This window comes from Olea europaea, chromosome 11, assembly GCF_002742605.1.
Source record: "Olea europaea var. sylvestris chromosome 11, O_europaea_v1, whole genome shotgun sequence".
NCBI lineage: Eukaryota > Viridiplantae > Streptophyta > Magnoliopsida > Lamiales > Oleaceae > Olea > Olea europaea.
In genome coordinates, this window is record NC_036247.1 from 8,809,674 (window position 1) to 8,831,186 (window position 21,513).

Consider the following 21,513-nt stretch of genomic DNA (forward strand, 5'->3'; position numbering starts at 1 on the left):
GTTTTCTTTTATTTTTTTCCCCTCAATTCCACGTCACATTGTAAGGTATGTTGTAAGTCCCATTGTACGAGTAGCGGGACTGAATCTTGAAACACTAGCACTAATTCTCAACCCCACATGGGCCTAACAGTGGCTTCTTATAACCCATCTCACTCTAAAGATCCGAGTGCGTCAGATTGGAAGCCCTACATCCTAAATAAAATGGAAGTCGCCCAATTTTAAGGGAATGTATTCAATTGAGACTTTAAGATTTTGATGGACTTTTTTAAAGTGACAATTTCTGTGGATTTCATGAATCTTTTATAGGTTTGTATTAAATTAGTGGAAGTCTTTGATAGATTTCAATTGACTTTCATTTTAAAATTTTTTATAGATTTTTGTAGAATTTTAAAGACTTTTGAAGACTTTCATTTGAAATAGAATTTATGTGGATCTAATAAAATGATATGAAATTCTCACATACATTATGAGGTGTGTTGGTTCCCACAATTCTCTTTTCCTTCCCATTCTTCTTCCCAAATAATAAAAAAAATTAAAAGAATAAAAATTTAAAACATTGATTAAGCCCCCGTTCAGTCCCCATTCTTATTCTCATTCTTATTCTCTCTCTTATTTTCAACCACACAATCTTCTATAAAATAATATTAGACGCAAATAAAAAAAATTTCATTCTTTTTCAACCACACATTATTAAAAAAAATACTATTCCAATCATTAGAATTTGGCAGGAACGGGGGCCAAATGGGTGCTAAATAAATAATGATCAAAATTATAAATATATATGATAAACAATAAATTTAATATTCAATATTATTAATATAATATACTTTTAAAAATAAATAAAAATAAATATATTTAAATTTAACTATAAATTCTTCATATAGAATTTTATATTTCAATAAAAAATAGATATTTTTCACAAAAAAAAAAGAATGAAAAACGAAAAAAGTGTTACAAGAATCCAATAATTTTTCATAGAAAATAGAGATAAACAATAAGAGAGAAAAAGATGAAAATAAATATAATCAATATAAAAAATAAATTTTAATCATACTTGTTCGTAGAAGGAAAAAGGAAAGAAAGATTGAAAAAAATTATTATTATTATTATTTTCCTATGAAAGTTTTCCAAAATCTTGTGATTAATGAGAGATAAATTTTAAGATTTTATATGAGTACTTTCTGCTTAAAAGTTAGTACTCCAGTCATTAAAATTTGAATGCCCCGAAACTTATAAAGACTTCTAAAAAGTTTTAATTGAATACGTCATAACTTTTAGAGACTTTTTAGAAGTATATAAAAATTTCAATTAAATATATCGTGACTTTTAGAGATTTCCTAAAAGTCACTAAAATACACCTTGACTTTTAGAGAGTTTCAAAAAATCTCAATTGAATACCCTTAAATTTTTTAAATCCCAAGAAGTCATTAAAATTCTCAATTGATTACATCCCCTTATTCATTTTTGAGAAAAATTGGTTCGTTTGATTGTCTATATTTTCCATACAAAAATGTCATTTTTCACCCAAATACCTAATTTTGTGCTGTTTGATTAATATTTTTTTCATAAAAAATATTTTTCTAGTTTTGATCACGTGATCCTTTTTTTCTTTGAAAACAAGGAAAATATTTGCTTGCATGGGTGAGAAACTACTAGCTCATGGGTGAATATTGATTAAAATCATATTGGTTATTGAGTGATTGACAAAAAACATAATGAATTATGAGACATAGCTGGAGTAGCTTTTCTTAGAAGCCATAATTCATTTTCATTTCGTACAATTTTTTCCCGTCTACCAGAAAAGAAATATAGAAAATATGACACTAACGTACTATTATAGAACCAGTTGTGTTCACTTGTAGCATAGTAATTAGTCGTATAATGTTAAGAAAGATTGTTTAGGCCTGTCATGAGGCTGATTTTTTTCTTTTATATCTTCAATATTGTACAATCCAGCTCCTTGAACACGTCACATATGTTCTACATGGCCACAAAAATTACTAGGCAGAAAAAGCAATTCTCAATCTCAAACCACCACTAATTTCCCGGTATATCAACAGAAAACGAAAATTGTACACACCTCTCATTCCTTTATTGGCAAGATAGCCAGCATCAAGTAGAACCTGAAATGCACAAAACCAAGGGCGGATCTGGGGGATCCTAAAGGGTCAATTGATCCCCCAGTTTTTGAAAAAAATAAAAATAAAAATTCTAAAATTCTGCCTTTTTTTTAGAATGTCAAAGTTTAAAACCTCCACTATAAATATATAATGCAATCGATAATTTCAAACTTTGCTTTGTGCCTTTGTTTCTCTCTCCCAGTTTCTCGATCGCGGACTGTCAGTACCATTTACAGTTTACTCACCGTATAAAAGTTTGATTGTGACCCCTTAACCCAAAGTGTCTGGATCCGTCCCTGCACAAACTACTACCCTTCTGCCTAAAAAACTATGCCATGAAGGGGGTGAACTATTTACAATGTTGGTTGTGCTGGAATATATCTTTAAAGAGTAAAGGAAAAAAACGCAAAATATATTGCCCAACAAATGAAATCAAGACCGGCCAAAAACAATGGAGTTTCAAGAAAATCAAAAAATGTGTGAAGCACCAACCGCAAGTCAAAGAAGCTACAGTATGAAAAAGGAAACTCAAGTCGGTTCAATTGTTTGCGAACAAACATTTGTAAGCAAACCCACATGTCTATCGAGTTTATACATACTGATGGCAAGTGCGACAACATTTCAAGAACTCACCAACTACAATTCCAACCTAAGCAGAATTATAAATTAGGGCTGAATAAAATGTCAACTCACCATATCAAGGCCTAAAGCTTTGCATGTTAAGCCGTGATAGCATGTTGAACTCTAATGACTAGTCGAGACACGCCATTATTTTTGCCTAGACACCATTCATACATGTTTTTCCCACTTGATTTGCTCCTTAACATCAACAGGGAACTCTAATTATGCTAATCTTTTGTTACTCAGTTACCCAAATATTTAGATTAGTACTCAGATGATGCCGGTCTAATGAATCGCTTTTTAAGTTCTTTGCATGCATTATTGCATTTCTATTCTAAAATCTACTGACCTTGTTATCATAGTTACAAATAAATAAATTCAAGACTCCTATGTGACTCCTGTACCTGAGGTTTTATCCTTCGACGTTGTAGGTCACTTGTTATTGCAGCCACTCCTGCATGCTTAAAGTGAAATTGTAACCAAGTGTGGAGCCTTCTTTCAAAATTTTAAAAACAATTACATATAACCTGATTTTACCATTGAAAGATTTTATAGTGCTTTCGAGCATGTTTGGCTGTGCTATAAAGTAAGTCAAATTTATGTTTGAGTTACTTATTTAGCAACACTTAACTACCGTTGCCTTTTATGTGTTGCAAAAAACCATTTTTGGTGTAGTAACGACGTGGATATTGAAATAGGTATGTAATAGGAACAGTGGATATGGTGCATGATTTGATTAGCTCGTACTTGTTGATGTAGAACTTGATATTCTTTGTGCACAACACTCATGTTTTACACTTTAAGTTAGTGATTGGATTCTTGAACAGAGTAGGATAAACCAAAAAAACATTTATTGTATTAACCCATAATCCATTTTTAGAGTAGTTTGGGGATAGCTATGAAATTACAGGAGGACATTGAGATAAGTAGGGATTCCGTGCATGAAATTATACTGTGTGGATTGCCTAAAGCCAATGGGATGAAGGTTAGGTGAAAGTCTTAAGTTGAGGGTTGGTTTTGGAGACTGAATGTCTAGAAAAAGAGCATAATATTAATCTGTGTAAGAATAATACATCTCCCAAAGCCTCTGTGTAAGGGTATTTTCAAACCTAGTGCTCTAAAGTCAACTGGCTTGGGAGTCATCGACCTAAAGCTCGCCACAGTGATCATATAGAAAGCAAGAAAGAGATAAATTAATAAAAAAGTCATCTTATCGAGCTTTTATAACTCAAGTGAATAAGCTTGGAAGGGTATTTTGAAACCTGATGCCCTAAAACCAATTGATTTGGGAGCCATCGACCTAAAGCTCATTACAATGGTTATATAGAAAACAAATGAAAAGATGACAATAAAAAAAACTTGAAAATAAGTAAGCAAAGACACAATGACATTAAGTAAGTCCTTAGACATTCGGTTGATAGAATTACACCTTTGATAGGAGGTAAGTAGCCTAATTTAGTCTTAAAAGTTGAAGTGATCAAAATAAGAGAGCCTCTACTTGTTGAAATGTGAACTTGTAATAGTGAAATCCATCCAAACTAAGAGAGGATAAAGATTAAAGTTCACTAAACTCTTAACTTTAGAATACATTTCGGGATAATTGGGTGAAAAGAATAAGTATCGGGGGTGTGTATCTCTCGAGCGAAGAAATGATATATTTGACCACTATTGGTCGGGAGTAAACCAATCATGAGGTTGACATGAGTTCATACACATACGTCGAGTTATGCATTTACAGGTGAATGTTGCTTTTATTTCTGCACCGTTGAAACTACTTCTTGTGTTGATTACTGAATTCTAATCCTGAGACACGGCATGTTGTCATGTCATGTTTTGTGTGGAGTTAAGTCACAATTTTATTTGAGGACAAACAATAGTTCAAGTTTCGGGGTTTGATAAGTGCGTTTTTACATAATTATTATTCCCACAAAATACGAATTGTTGACAAAAAGTATTTGAATATGGCGGAATTCAAGAGAAAATAAACGAAAAATAACCAAAATGGAGGACAACCAAAGTTCAAGGACCAAAGTGTAAATAGCCAAAAGATGAACCAAAAGCATAAATGGAGATGTTAAAGGATCAAGGACAATTTGTTGAATGCTTGAAGTGTTGGGAAAATAAAAAAATGAGAAAAGAGGTCAAGATGCAAGAAATTGGAACTTGGGAAACAAAACATCACTTTTGAAAGAAAGAGCACCACCATGCGGTCGCATGGTCATAGGCAGAAAATTTAGAGGCTGAGTAAGAAAGAACCATGCTGTCGCATAGTTTACAACCATGTGGTCACATGGTACAAACTTGACGCGAGAATTTTAGTTTCCTTCTTCGGCTGAAATTCTTATGGAAATAAGTCATGGGACCTGTTATAAAAACCTAGAGCCATCAAATCAAAGAGAAACACATTGAGAGACTTTTGAACACACTCTGAAGGATATTTTGAGCCACAAATACGAGGAGAAACACGAAAATCGACGGGATTACAAGAAGAACATTAAATCAATGATATCGTTTCTACAAATTTCTTTGTGTTTTATTACTTTTCCCATGTTAGGTTAGATAATTTTGTACTGGGAGAACGATGAACCATGTAATGTAATCTTTTGATTTCTAGTTTTACATTATTGACAATAAAACATGTTATTTGAATTTGAATGGTTTATTCGCAATTATTTTTCCCCATAATTATGTGCACGTGGTTGTGTGAATTCGGTGACGTATTTCATGCATCCGAGAAAAGGAAAATAGACTCGACAAGGTAAAAATCATCATCGGGTTCAATATACCGCTATGCCCTACGTGAATCTCTAAGTGTTCACAAAAGTTCGTGCATTCTTGTATATTCACATCCGTTATAAAGATATAGTCGTGTCGTATATGAGAGTAGGTTTAACATTACTCAAGAGAGATTGTTGGATAAAATATGAACATTGATTCTTCAAACCTCAAACGTGTGGTCAATTTTTCGAACTAGGATTAAAAGAGATAGTTGCATGGGGATTCGTGGTCCTAGTGCTTCTCTCATTCATTAATTTCATAAAACTTGCATTCAAATATCATTTTGCATTTAATTTCATTAAATTCATTTACAATTGCATACATAGCCTAGTGTAGGTATAATAACTTGCAACTATCAAGCTTGACAACTTAGTTTTGGTAAAGGCAATATAGTATAATGAGACTAACTCCTTTGTGGAACGATATTCGAAACTCTAAATTTCACTTCATTACTTGCGACGAACTGTACGCTTATGGTGTTAAAATCAAAAGATAATTTTAGTAAACACTTTTACATTTTGTATTTGAGTTGTTGATTTTAGAGAACGAGTTTAATAAAGAATGTAAGATACAACCACTCAGTTTAAGCTTGGGCAGATCAACTTTTGTTTTACTTCTTTGACTTTTATTATATAGTTTTGTCACGGAATGTCAAATGGTGAGTTTGTTAGGTTTTTATTGTATTGGGAATTATTTAGACAAAATGACTAATAAAGAGTTGTAAAAGTCAAAAAGTCAATTGAATATTGTATAGATGAACTAGGTATCTTAGGGTTCGAGTTTGGAATAAGAAGGAAAGAGTCGCTGGATTTACGCTAGTCTATCGCCCATTTGATGCTCGAGCAAAAAAAATGAAAACACTATCGGCCGTTTGTCACTCAGTTCTCGCTTGAGCGACACACCTGTCGCTAGAGCAACGATGTTACGTGTGAAACCCTAGTTCGAGCTTTTTAAGAGTTTATATTCGACCCATGATACCTAAATGCCTTCTACTATATATACCCAAGCGTTTTTGGTATGGTTGTTCATTATATTACTTCTCCATAACATCATTCCAAGATTCAAGAACACATTTAAACTTTAGATTAATCCTTTGATTCTTGAGTTCATTCAATCACAAATTTGGGGAAAAAATATCAAATTCACATAATCCAAAAAAACTTACTTTCTATACGTATGCAGATAGGGATGACAATTCGAACTGTCAAAATCGAAAACCTTGCTTAACTGAACCAAATAGGGCGAAAAAATCGAATCGATGGCGCAATGTGATGAATATGGTATTTGATTTTAATGCCCTGGTTCGGGGCCGGACGGGTATGATATTTACACTCGTCGTCCGCCCCGAATTGATTACTCGTTAAAAAATAATTGGGTAATTGGGCTTTTCATTACTCTTTCTATGATTCTCTTTAACCCAAAATTTTGACTCATTACCGACCCGCCAAGTCCAGTTAACCTAACTCAGTAACCCTACACCTTACTACACAAATATTAAACATATATGGAAATTGTTTGTTAAATTCGAATTTTGCATTTGGGAATTGAGATATTGTTTGCATTTTTTTTTAGTATATTGTTTGCTAAATGTGATTAGTATTGTATTTTTGTTTTCATTGATTTTTTTTTTCATAAGTTATTTTTTTTTTCCAATTTGATAACTAGAACTATAAAAAAATAATTTTTTTCGTAATTATTAACCGCCCGAACCGAGTCGAACCGAATCAACTTACGTGGTTAAGGTATGACCAAAAAAATGGTGGTTCGGTGATGGTTTTGGCCAAACCGAATCGTTGCCAACCCCACATACAGGAAGGTACTTTCTCAAGAACTTTCAGAGGTTGCTGAAAATTGATGGATATTAGACTAGAAGGACATGAAGAGTACAAGAACAAAGTGTTCTTGTCGATCCACAGGAGAGAGACAATTTTAGAAGATCGGGAATAGGTGTGAGTGAAGCACGTTCCACCGAGTCTTGAAAATTGCAGGAATTAAATCAGCGAGTCTAATAGGTTTTCTAGGTTGGATTATACTGTAAGTTTACATTGTCTATAGTGGATGTTACTGGCTTAATCCCGGAGTTTTCACCTAATTGGGTTTTCTCCGTCAACTTATTTTGTGTTGTTTATTGCTTTCATATTATTGGTTATAGCATTCAAACCATTAGATAATTTGGAGATGTCAATGAGTTGAGTCGAGCCAGGTCGAGAGTCAAAACTCGAGGCTCGTGATCCGCTCGAGAAAAATTAAGACAGGTTTTTTTTGGCCCGAGCCTAGCTGAGTAAAAGCTCGACCAAAATTCGAGGCTCGACCCTTACCAAGCCGGCTTGATTTATTTATTTTTAGGTTTTTTACCTTTTTTTTAAAGGTAGGTCTACTCCCTCTTATTTATTTATTTATTGAGCTGACCCATTGAGCTACGAATTGGCTTGGGCTCAGCCCGTTGTCCCAAAATGGGGAACCGAGCATCGAGCTGGGCCAATCGAGCTTTTTTAGAGTCAAGTCATGGGGTTAAAAAGTGACTTGTTGCTTTTAATTGTTAATTTTAATTCCGCGTTATTCACCGATTCACTCCCCTCCCCTTCTAGGCGACTTTAGGGTCGAACTATGAACTTTCACTAACGACTTTGTGGAGTTTGATTCTTAACATTACCATCATCATATAGTAATTTCATGTTTATTGCTCAAACTAAGTGAGCCAATATCATTAACTGTAGCTATTCATTTGAGTATAGATCAAGTATTAAACATATTTCATAACAACAATACATCAAATTGAAAACATCGTAGCATAAATGTAGTGCCTAAAAACCATGTAATACAACATAAAATGATATACCATTGCTTATTTTCGAACGACATAATATTTTATTATAATCGCAACTTTTCTTTGAACTATTATTATTATATAGAAATTCCAACTCACAAAAATTCACAATGCCACTATAAAATTATACATCAAATGGGGTGGTATCTTTGTATAACTTTATATTATTTGCTAATAAAAACGTTAAAAACTTTACATTATCTGTTTAGTGCTGAGTTTCGGTCAAATAATGGATTTTTTTGAAGAAATCTGTCCAAATGTTCTTTTACTAAATAGTTTTAAAAGGTTTGGGAGGTTTGGATGCTATCTACAGTACTATTTTGAAAGGTTTGCAAATTCACCTGTTTTTCGTCTTACATAATGCTTTTGTTGATAAAAGTAGACATAATATGAAAATAGTAAATTAGGTTACCGAATTATATTAACCCATTGTTTTTTTAAAAGTTTTTTTTATGTATTCTAAGCATTTTCGAAATTATTATGAGTATTCTAACATATTCAGAAGTTGTAGAACAATCCATCGAAATGATTAATTGGATTTATTAATTTCATTTTAGTATCGCTAAAGTAGCTATACTCTATTTCCTTTATACACAATATGTAAGTGCACATTTATGATATATCTATATGTATATTTTTACGTTGGGATTTCTGTACTCTTTTCAATTGACTAAAACTATTGATAGCTTTTTTACAAAAAAGTAATCAAGAAACTTTGGCGAAGTGATTATCATTTATTTGGCTTTTAATTCATATATGATAGGCCTCCAAACCTATTTATGAGATTTTATTTAAATGGTTGGTAGTCGATCTATATTTCATGTTTCTAATAAATTTTATCCTACTGATTTTGCAGAGTTTAATTCTTAACATTACCATTTAATATTTATCAATCATCAACAAGTATTCAATAAGTTTATGTTAATATCAATATTATCATCATTATATAGTAATTTCACATTTATTGCTCAAATTATGTGAACCAATATCATTAAGTGTAGCTATTCATTTGAGCGTAGGTCAAATATCCAAACATATTTCATATCGACATACCATCAAAATGAAACTGTCATAGCATAAATATAGTGCTTGAAAACCATGTAATCGATATATCATTGCTTATTTTCGAACACCATATTAATTTGTTATAATCACAACTTTTATTATATAGAAATTCCAACACACGAAAATTCACAATGTTACTACAAATTTTTTTTTTTTAACGTGTATACATAAAATGGAGTGTATCTTTGTATAAATTCATATTATTTGCTAATAGAAACGTCAAAAAATTATAAATTTGCTAATAGGAAGAAAAAAAATCGTTTTGCATTTTCAGTTATAAATTTTTTCTTATTTTCAGAAAACAAGTGACCAAATGCGTTTTGGACATTTTCGAAAATTAAAAACAGAAAACGGCTGGAAAACGGTAAAGGAAACGTCCTCTAAGTACTTCTAAATGGGAATGTAGTCTTCGTCTGTAAATTCTAGAAGGAAAAAGAAAAGAAAAGTCGTTCAGCATCGTCAATACACGACAAGAAGTCAAACTAAGCTGCTCAATTATTTTTGGGATGATTTGGCCAATTTCATTCGTACGAATATTTTCATTCATTTATGGCGTCAACTTGTCAATAGCGTGTACTTAAGACTTTTAGCCTGTTTGATTTTCATTACATTACATTACATTCTATTTTTCTCTCTCCTATTTTCAACCACACAATCTTCCATAAAATAATATTACACGTAAATCGAAAATTTTTCTTTCTTTTTCAACCACTCATTTTTCAAAAAACACTATTCCATACATTAAATTTTTTCCGTAATGGGGCCAAACAGGGGCTTATTTTTAATAATATTATTAATCTAATATAATGATACACTAATATTCATCTAAGTGGACAGTGAGAATCTACTTAGACTTATTCAATGAATTAAAATTTCATTTTTCCTTTATTGGACCAGTCTCGATTGATCTCAACCGTCACTTACATTCCAAAACAAATTTAAAAATAATTTATAACTATGAATCATAAGATTAATAGTAGTAAGTCTCGAGAAATGTTTGAAATTTAATAAATAGTAATTATGAATGTGTAATTAAAATAAGTGTTTGATTTTGACTAAATTTATAAATGGTACTGCATACTAAGGCTTACATACTACAATATTAGAATATGTTTAACAAAGCCGTGAATAAAAATAAAGTCGATCAATTTATTCATTTTTAATTAATCTCAAAATTTAGTGAAATAGAGGATAAATATCTTTTGCAAGCTTGAGTGGTCTTCCCTCCAGGAGTCGGTGAGTAAATATTACGCAAACTTCTCGGTAGACTTGAGAAGACCATAACAGATTCAGTATATATATATATATATATCATTAATTTGCTTCCATTAATGGAGCCACTCATAAACATGCAGAAGAAATTTCTGATGTGGGCAACCTATATTTGTTTCTTTTGGATTATATCAGCTACAGCCGACACAAATACTTCATCCGCCTCAAACGCCACCATAATATCCACCATTACCAAAGGAGACAACATCGCCAAGCCAAACTGCCCACGCCGATGCGGAAATTTGACAGTCCCATATCCATTCGGCATCGGCATAGGAAGAGGCTGTGCCTTCGGTGAGTGGTTTGAGGTCAACTGCAGCACCGCCTACAATCCTCCCCGGGCGTTCATTGCACAGGGTAATATCCAAATTTACGATATTTCTGATAGTCAAATGCGTATTTCAAATGTAGTGGCGAGTAAGTGCTATGATGAATCCGGTGATGTCGTGGACGAATACACTGCATGGACGAATATTACAGGGACCCCGTTCAGTTTCTCGGAATCCAACAAATTCACCATGATTGGGTGCGATGACTACGCTTCCATGACGGGAGGCCGCGGCAGCAAAAATTTCACTACTGGATGTCGTTCTCAGTGTTACAGCGCCGAAACTGTAGTAGACGGATATTGTTCCGGCATTGGTTGCTGCCAAACACCGGTGCCAAAGAGTTTGAAGGACTACAATAGCAGATTGAGGAGTTTTAATAATCACACAGGCATCGCATCATTCAATCCCTGCGGCTATGCATTTCTCGGTGAGCAGGAGAGATTCACGTTCCGTGGTGTGGAAGATTTTTTGGACACTAATTTCAAGGAGAGGATCCGGGAAACTGTCCCCATTGTTCTAGATTGGGCACTCGGTAATATAACTTGTGACAAAGCTCGATTTTCCTTGGACTATGCTTGTAAAGAGAATAGTTCCTGTGTTGATACAAACAATGGTCTTGGAGGTTATCGTTGCAGCTGTAACAAAGGCTTCCGAGGAAATCCTTATCTCAGTCCCGGCTGCAAAGGTTTGTTTTCAATTACCATAGACTCATGTTAAATTACGTCACTAAAGTTAAAGTTTCTGGAACAAAAAATTTATATCAACTGTAGAGGAAATGACTTTTATCTTGTGATTGACATTTCTTTTGTTACTTTTCCCATTATTTGGTAGACATTGATGAGTGCGCAGAAAACAGCAACTGTGAAAAGATATGCATTAATACACCTGGAGGTTTTAACTGTTCTTGTCCAAACGGCTACTATGGGGATGGCAAAAAAGATGGACGTGGTTGCATCGCTCAGAACTCCAAATTTCCTGTAATCAAGTATTCCTTAGGTAATTCTTATGATTTCGCGAAATTGTTCAGCACGCCTAAACAGAAATACAGATTCAAATATTCTCTTATTTAATTTATAATTCCAATCTTAACTTTCTTACAAATTCAATGTTCAGGTATCGTATTTGGGTTCTTGACATTAGTTATTGCAATAACTTGGCTATATATTATCATCAACAAAAGGAAACTCATAAAACTGAGGGAGAAATTCTTTCAGCAAAATGGTGGTTTGTTGTTTGAACAACAGATCTCTTCAATTGAAGGCAACATGGCGTCAAGGAGGAAAATATTTACAGCAGAGGAGCTTGAAAAAGCTACGAACAACTACGCAGATGATCAAATTCTAGGAGGAGGTGGTTATGGTATTGTCTACAAAGGAATTCTACCTGATAAACGCATAGTGGCCATTAAAAAGTCCCGAGTAACAGATCAGAGCCAGATTGAGCAATTTGTAAATGAATTGGTTATTCTTACACAAGTTAACCATCGGAATGTGGTAAAGTTATTGGGATGTTGTTTGGAATCAGAAGTTCCTTTGTTAGTTTATGAGTACATTTCGAATGGAACTCTTTTCCAGCACATTAGTAATTGTGCAATGACTTGGTTATCATTGGAGAATCGTCTGAGAATAGCCTCAGAAGCTGCTGGTGCACTTGCGTATCTTCATTCAGCAGCCTCTATGCCTGTAATTCACAGAGATGTCAAGTCTGCCAACATATTATTAGACGAACATTACACTGCAAAAATTTCAGATTTTGGAGCGTCGAGATTAATCACCTTGGATCAAACTGAAGTGACAACGTTAATCCAAGGGACCCTTGGATATCTTGATCCGGAGTACTTCCACACGAGTCAACTGACAGAAAAAAGCGATGTTTACAGCTTTGGGGTGGTTCTTGCAGAACTTTTGACAGGGAAAAAACCCCTTGATATGCAGAGACGCCAAGAAGAAAAAAATCTTGCAACATATTTCATCAAGTCCATGAAAGAAAATCGTTTGTTTTCTATTCTTGAGCCTCGAGTTTTGAGGGAAGGAACTTTAGAGCAACTCCAATCCATTGCTGAACTTGTCAAGAGATGTTTGTCCTTGGATGGTGAAGATAGACCTACAATGAAAGAAGTGGCAATGGAACTTGAAGGTTTAAGGAAATTCAATAAACATCCATGGGCTAATCAGTCTGTGCACGAAGAAAATGTTGGGTTAATAAATAATCAAAGTGAAGCATCAGATCTTTATACTTCTCCAATCCCCTCAAATGACTTGTATTCGATTCAAATGGGGCCTTACAAAAGCACTGGGGAATTCTCTGGACAACACATCTCCGACAGTTCTCGTTTGATGTTTCCTGTAAACAGCCCTCGGTGATAGTTCATAGTAGACGTTCAAGTTCAGCGATGGCATAGACCAAAGTCAAATCATGTGGCGTTCCTCTTTAATACTATACAATCCATCTTTCAAGTCAAGCTATCGCTTCTTTATTTGTATATGTTTCTTCTTCATCTACAATTTGGATTTCTTCTTATGAAATCTCCTTATTGTCCAGTGATTAGTCTTCTTCTTCTTCTTTTTTTTTTTTTTTTTGACGTTTTACGAATTTTTTTGCCTAATGAATAATATCTAATGTACTATTGATTCAATTAGATCCGTTCAAAATTGAAAGAGGTGGAGATCATTATACCATTCAAAAACGTGAGAACAAACCAATATTCGTAATTCATGCACCCAAACATTATAGAAACGAAGAGAGAAATGTGAGACTCACCTTCTTTACTACATCGGTCTATCTTCCTCTCTACCTATATATTCCTCACATCCCACCCACCTCCACTCACTACCACTACCTCAACCCACGAAGACATTACCTATTATTCTCCCACCTCCATCCCTTTTATTTAAGAGAGAATCTTAGAGATATCTCCTGAATTTTATGGTAATATTATCCAGACGCCTCTCACATTTAAAAAATCATATTATCTTCTTTGTTTTAGTTTTGTGCATCACATAATTTTTTGAGCTGTATATCATTTAAAATGATGTTGATATACCTAAAAAATTAAATTTCTAGAATTTTTTGCAATATATTTGTTCCCTTTAAATTAATACGCCAGAATTCTAGATTGCATGCTAGTGAAAATTTAAACCTAATGAAGAATTTGGTGATAAATAAAACAAGAAGTTAAATATAAACATGTATTTTTTTATTATTCAAGTAAGCGGAAAAATAGTAAGAGTTAATTCATTGAAATGATATACACCTTCACAATTTGTTGTTAAATGATATATAATAAACTGTTATATTAATCATTATGATTTGGCAGTGTAATATCGTTTTATCCCTTTTTGATCATTTGATATTTAATTATATTAATCGATATTTATTATTATTTTTAAATTAAGTACTATATATAATATTACTTATGAATAACTATGTCAAACATGCTCTATAATTTACTTTGAGCAATTTTAACTACAACTGATTGTAACAGATGGGCCTAACAGTGGCTTCTTATAACCCATCTCACTCTAAAGATCCGAGAGCGTCAGATTGGAAGCCCTACATCCTAAATAAAATGGAAGTCGCCCAATTTTAGGGGAATGTATTCAATTGAGACTTTAAGATTTTGATGGACTTTTTTAAAGTGACAATTTCTGTGGATTTCATGAATCTTTTATAGATTTGTATGAAATTGGTGGAAGTCTTTGATAGATTTCAATTGACTTTCATTATAAAAGTTTTATAGATTTTTGTAGAATTTTAAAGACTTTTGAAAACTTTCATTTGAAATAGAATTTATGTGGATCTAATAAAATGATATGAAATTCTCACATACATTACGAGGTGTGTTGGTTCCCACAATTCTCTTTTCCTTCCCATTCTTCTTCCCAAATAATAAAAAAAATTAAAAGAATAAAAATTTAAAACATTGATTAAGCCCCCCGTTCAATCCCCATTCTTATTCTCTCTCTTATTTTCAACCACACAATCTTCTATAAAATAATATTAGACGCTAATAAAAAAAATTTCATTCTTTTTCAACCACACATTATTCAAAAAAATACTATTCCAATCATTAGAATTTGGCAGGAACGGGGGCCAAATGGGTGCTAAATAAATAATGATCAAAATTATAAATATATATGATAAACAATAAATTTAATATTCAATATTATTAATATAATATACTTTTAAAAATAAATAAAAATAAATATATTTAAATTTAACTATAAATTCTTCATATAGAATTTTATATTTCAATAAAAAATAGATATTTTTCACAAAAAAAAAAGAATGAAAAACGAAAAAAGTGTTACAAGAATCCAATAATTTTTCATAGAAAATAGAGATAAACAATAAGAGAGAAAAAGATGAAAATAAATATAATCAATATAAAAAATAAATTTTAATCATACTTGTTCGTAGAAGGAAAAAGGAAAGAAAGATTGAAAAAAATTATTATTATTATTATTTTCCTGTGAAAGTTTTCCAAAATCTTGTGATTAATGAGAGATAAATTTTAAGATTTTATATGAGTACTTTCTACTTAAAAGTTAGTACTCCAGTCATTAAAATTTGAATGCCCTGAAACTTATAAAGACTTCTAAAAAATTTTAATTGAATACGTCATAACTTTTAGAGACTTTTTAGAAGTATATAAAAGTTTCAATTAAATATATCGTGACTTTTAGAGATTTCCTAAAAGTCACTAAAATACACCTTGACTTTTAGAGAGTTTCAAAAAGTCTCAATTGAATACCCTTAAATTTTTTAAATCCCAAAAAATCATTAAAATTCTCAATTGATTACATCCCCTTATTCATTTTTGAGAAAAATTGGTTCGTTTGATTGTCTATATTTTCCATACAAAAATGTCATTTTTCACCTAAATCCCTAATTTTGTGCTGTTTGATTAATATTTTTTTCATAAAAAATATTTTTCTAGTTTTGATCACGTGATCCTTTTTTTCTTTGAAAACAAGGAAAATATTTGCTTGCATGGGTGAGAAACTACTAGCTCATGGGTGAATATTGATTAAAATCATATTGGTTATTGAGCGATTGACAAAAAACATAATGAATTATGAGACCTAGCCGGAGTAGCTTTTCTTAGAAGCCATCATTCATTTTCATTTCGTACAATTCTTTCCCATCTACCAGAAAAGAAATATAGAAAATATGACATTAACGTACTATTATAGAACCAGTTGTGTTCACTTGTAGCATAGTAATTAGTCGTATAATGTTAAGAAAGATTGTTTAGGCCTGTCATGAGGCTGGTTTTTTTCTTTTATATCTTCAATATTGTACAATCCATCTCATTGAACACGTCACATATGTTCTACATGGCCACAAAAATTACTAGGCAGAAATAGCTATTCTCAATCTCAAACCACCACTAATTTCCCGGTATATCAACAGAAAACGAAAATTGTACACACCTCTCATTCCTTAATTGGCAAGATAGCCAGCATCAAGTAGAACCTGAAATGCACAAAACCAAGGGCGGATCTGGGGGATCCTAAAGGGTCAATTGACCCCCCAGTTTTTGAAAAAAATAAAAATAAAAATTCTAAAATTCTTCCTTCTTTTTTTTTTTTTTTTTTTTTTAAATTTTAGAATGTCAAAGTTTAAAAAACCTCCACTATAAATATATAATGCAATCGATAATTTCAAACTTAGCTTTGTGCCTTTGTTTCTCTCTCCCAATTTCTCGATCGCGGACTGTCAGTACCATTTACAGTTTACCCACCGTATAAAAATTTAATTGTGACCCCTTAACCCAAAGTGTCTGGATCCGTCCCTGCACAAACTACTACCCTTCTGCCTAAAAAACTATGCCATGAAGGGGGTGAACTATTTACAATGTTGGTTGTGCTGGAATATATCTTTAAAGAGTAAAGGAAAAAAACGCAAAATATATTGCCCAACAAATGAAATCAAGACCGGCCAAAAACAATGGAGTTTCAAGAAAATCAAAAAATGTGTGAAGCACCAACCGCAAGTCAAAGAAGCTACAGTATGAAAAAGGAAACTCAAGTCGGTTCAATTGTTTGCGAACAAACATTTGTAAGCAAACCCACATGTCTATCGAGTTTATACATACCAATGGCAAGTGCAACAACATTTCAAGAACTCACCAACTACAATTCCAACCTAAGCAGAATTATAAATTAGGGCTGAATAAAATGTCAACTCACCATATCAAGGCCTAAAGCTTTGCATGTTAAGCCGTGATAGCATGTTGAACTCTAATGACTAGTCGAGACACGCCATTATTTTTGCCTAGACACCATTCATACATGTTTTTCCCACTTGATTTGCTCCTTAACATCAACAGGGAACTCTAATTATGCTAATCTTTTGTTACTCAGTTACCCAAATATTTAGATTAGTACTCAGATGATGCCGGTCTAATGAATCGCTTTTTAAGTTCTTTGCATGCATTATTGCATTTCTATTCTAAAATCTACTGACCTTGTTATCATAGTTACAAATAAATAAATTCAAGACTCCTATGTGACTCCTGTACCTGAGGTTTTATCCTTCGACGTTGTAGGTCACTTGTTATTGCAGCCACTCCTGCATGCTTAAAGTGAAATTGTAACCAAGTGTGGAGCCTTCTTTCAAAATTTTAAAAACAATTACATATAACCTGATTTTACCATTGAAAGATTTTATAGTGCTTTCGAGCATGTTTGGCTGTGCTATAAAGTAAGTCAAATTTATGTTTGAGTTACTTATTTAGCAACACTTAACTACCGTTGCCTTTTATGTGTTGCAAAAAACCATTTTTGGTGTAGTAACGACGTGGATATTGAAATAGGTATGTAATAGGAACAGTGGATATGGTGCATGATTTGATTAGCTCGTACTTGTTGATGTAGAACTTGATATTCTTTGTGCACAACACTCATGTTTTACACTTTAAGTTAGTGATTGGATTCTTGAAAAGAGTAGGATAAACCAAAAAAACATTTATTGTATTAACCCATAATCCATTTTTAGAGTAGTTTGGAGATAGCTATGAAATTACAGGAGAACATTGAGATAAGTAGGGATTCCGTGCATGAAATTATACTGTGTGGATTGCCTAAAGCCAATGGGATGAAGGTTAGGTGAAAGTCTTAAGTTGAGGGTTGGTTTTGAAGACTGAATGTCTAGAAAAAGAGCATAATATTAATATGTGTAAGAATAATACATCTCCCAAAGCCTCTGTGTAAGGGTATTTTCAAACCTAGTGCTCTAAAGTCAACTGGCTTGGGAGTCATCGACCTAAAGCTCGCCACAGTGATCATATAGAAAGCAAGAAAGAGATAAATTAATAAAAAAGTCATCTTATCGAGCTTTTATAACTCAAGTGAATAAGCTTGGAAGGGTATTTTGAAACCTGATGCCCTAAAACCAATTGATTTGGGAGCCATCGACCTAAAGCTCATTACAATGGTTATATAGAAAACAAATGAAAAGATGACAATAAAAAAAACTTGAAAATAAGTAAGCAAAGACACAATGACATTAAGTAAGTCCTTAGACATTCGGTTGATAGAATTACACCTTTGACAGGAGGTAAGTAGTCTAATTTAGTCTTAAAAGTTGAAGTGATCAAAATAAGAGAGCCTCTACTTGTTGAAATGTGAACTTGTAATAGTGAAATCCATCCAAACTAAGAGAGGATAAAGATTAAAGTTCACTAAACTCTTAACTTTAGAATACATTTCGGGATAATTGGGTGAAAAGAATAAGTATCGGGGGTGTGTATCTCTCGAGCGAAGAAATGATATATTTGACCACTATTGGTCGGGAGTAAACCAATCATGAGGTTGACATGAGTTCATACACATACGTCGAGTTAAGCATTTACAGGTGAAGGTTGATTTTATTTCTGCACTGTTGAAACTACTTCTTGTGTTGATTACTGAATTCTAATCCTGAGACACGGCATGTTGTCATGTGATGTTTTGTGTGGAGTTAAGTCACAATTTTATTTGAGGACAAACAATAGTTCAAGTTTAGGGGTTTGATAAGTGCATTTTTACATAATTATTATTCCCACAAAATACGAATTGTTGACAAAAAGTGTTTGAACATGGCGGAATTCAAGAGAAAATAAACGAAAAATAACCAAAATGGAGGACAACCAAAGTTCAAGGACCAAAGTGTAAATAGCCAAAAGATGAACCAAAAGCATAAATGGAGATGTTAAAGGATCAAGGACAATTTGTTGAATGCTTGAAGTGTTGGGAAAATAAAAAAATGAGAAAAGAGGTCAAGATGCAAGAAATTGGAACTTGGGAAACAAAACATCACTTTTGAAAGAAAGAGCACCACCATGCGGTCGCATGGTCATAGGCAGAAAATTCAGAGGCTAAGTAAGAACGAACCATGCTGTCGCATAGTTTACAACCCTGTGGTTGCATGGTACAAACTTGACGCGAGAATTTTAGTTTCCTTCTTCGGCTGAAATTCTTATGGAAACAAGTTGTGGGACCTGTTATAAAAACCTAGAGCCATCAAATCAAAGAGAAACACATTGAGAGACTTTTGAACACACTCTGAAGGATATTTTGAGCCACAAATACGAGGAGAAACACGAAAATCGACGGGATTACAAGAAGAACATTAAATCAATGATATCGTTTCTACAAATTTCTTTGTGTTTTATTACTTTTCCCATGTTAGGTTAGATAATTTTGTACTGGGAGAACGATGAACCATGTAATGTAATCTTTTGATTTCTAGTTTTACATTATTGACAATAAAACATGTTATTTGAATTTGAATGGTTTATTCGCAATTATTTTTCCCCATAATTATGTGCACGTGGTTGTGTGAATTCGGTGACGTATTTCATGCATCCGAGAAAAGGAAAATAGACTCGACAAGGTAAAAATCATCATCGGGTTCAATATACCGCTATGCCCTACGTGAATCTCTAAGTGTTCACAAAAGTTCGTGCATTCTTGTATATTCACATCCGTTATAAAGATATAGTCGTGTCGTATATGAGAGTAGGTTTAACATTACTCAAGAGAGATTGTTGGATAAAATATGAACATTGATTCTTCAAACCTCAAACGTGTGGTCAATTTTTCGAACTAGGATTAAAAGAGATAGTTGCATGGGGATTCGTGGCCCTAGTGCTTCTCTCATTCATTAATTTCATAAAACTTGCATTCAAATATCATTTTGCATTTAATTTCATTAAATTCATTTACAATTGCATACATAGCCTAGTGTAGGTATAATAACTTGCAACTATCAAGCTTGACAACTTAGTTTTGGTAAAGCAATATAGTATAATGAGACTAACTCCTTTGTGGAACGATATTCGAAACTCTAAATTTCACTACATTACTTGCGACGAACTATACGCTTATGGTGTTAAAATCAAAAGATAATTTTAGTAAACACTTTTACATTTTGTATTTGAGTTGTTGATTTTAGAGAACGAGTTTAATAAAGAATGTAAGATACAACCACTCAGTTTAAGCTTGGGCAGATCAACTTTTGTTTTACTTCTTTGACTTTTATTATATAGTTTTGTCACGGAATGTCAAATGGAGAGTTTGTTAGGTTTTTATTGTATTGGGAATTATTTAGACAAAATGACTAATAAAGAGTTGTAAAAGTCAAAAAGTCAATTGAATATTGTATAGATGAACTAGGTATCTTAGGGTTCGAGTTTGGAATAAGAAGGAAAGAGTCGCTGGATTTACGCTAGTCTATCGCCCATTTGATGCTCGAGCAAAAAAAATGAAAACACTATCGGCCGTTTGTCACTCAGTTCTCGCTTGAGCGACACACCTATCGCTAGAGCAATGATGTTACGTGTGAAACCCTAGTTCGAGTTTTTTAAGAGTTTATATTCGACCCATGATACCTAAATGCCTTCTACTATATATACCCAAGCGTTTTTGGTATGGTTGTTCATTATATTACTTCTCCATAACATCATTCCAAGATTCAAGAACACATTTAAACTTTAGATTAATCCTTTGATTCTTGAGTTCATTCAATCACAAATTTGGGGAAAAAATATCAAATTCACATAATCCAAAAAACTTACTTTCTATACGTATGCAGATAGGGATGACAATTCGAACTGTCAAAATCGAAAACCTTGCTTAACTGAACCAAATGGGGCGAAAAAATCGAATCGATGGCTCAATGTGATGAATATGGTATTTGATTTTAATGCCCTGGTTCGGGGCCAGACGGGTATGATATTTATACTCGTCGTCCGCCTCAAATTGATTACTCGTTAAAAAATAATTGGGTAATTGGGCTTTTCATTACTCTTTCTATGATTCTCTTTAACCCAAAATTTTGACTCATTACCGACCCGCTAAGTCCAGTTAACCTAACTCAGTAACCCTATACCTTACTACACAAATATTAAACATATATGGAAATTGTTTGTTAAATTCGAATTTCGCATTTGGGAATTGAGATATTGTTTGCATTTTTTTTAGTATATTGTTTGCTAAATGTGATTAGTATTGTG

General features: G+C 32.9%; 1 protein-coding gene across 1 annotated transcript; it reads left to right on the top strand.

Annotated features, from left to right (window-relative positions):
- The first annotated feature begins 10,741 nt into the window (after positions 1 to 10,741).
- LOC111403252 (wall-associated receptor kinase 2-like) lies at positions 10,742 to 13,552 on the top strand. Its single transcript, XM_023031685.1, has 3 exons — positions 10,742 to 11,697; positions 11,844 to 12,008; positions 12,126 to 13,552. The coding sequence occupies exons 1-3, from the start codon at positions 10,743 to 10,745 to the stop codon at positions 13,373 to 13,375; spliced, it is 2,370 nt and encodes a 789-aa protein (XP_022887453.1). The 5' UTR covers position 10,742; the 3' UTR covers positions 13,376 to 13,552.
- Positions 13,553 to 21,513: the final 7,961 nt, after the last annotated feature.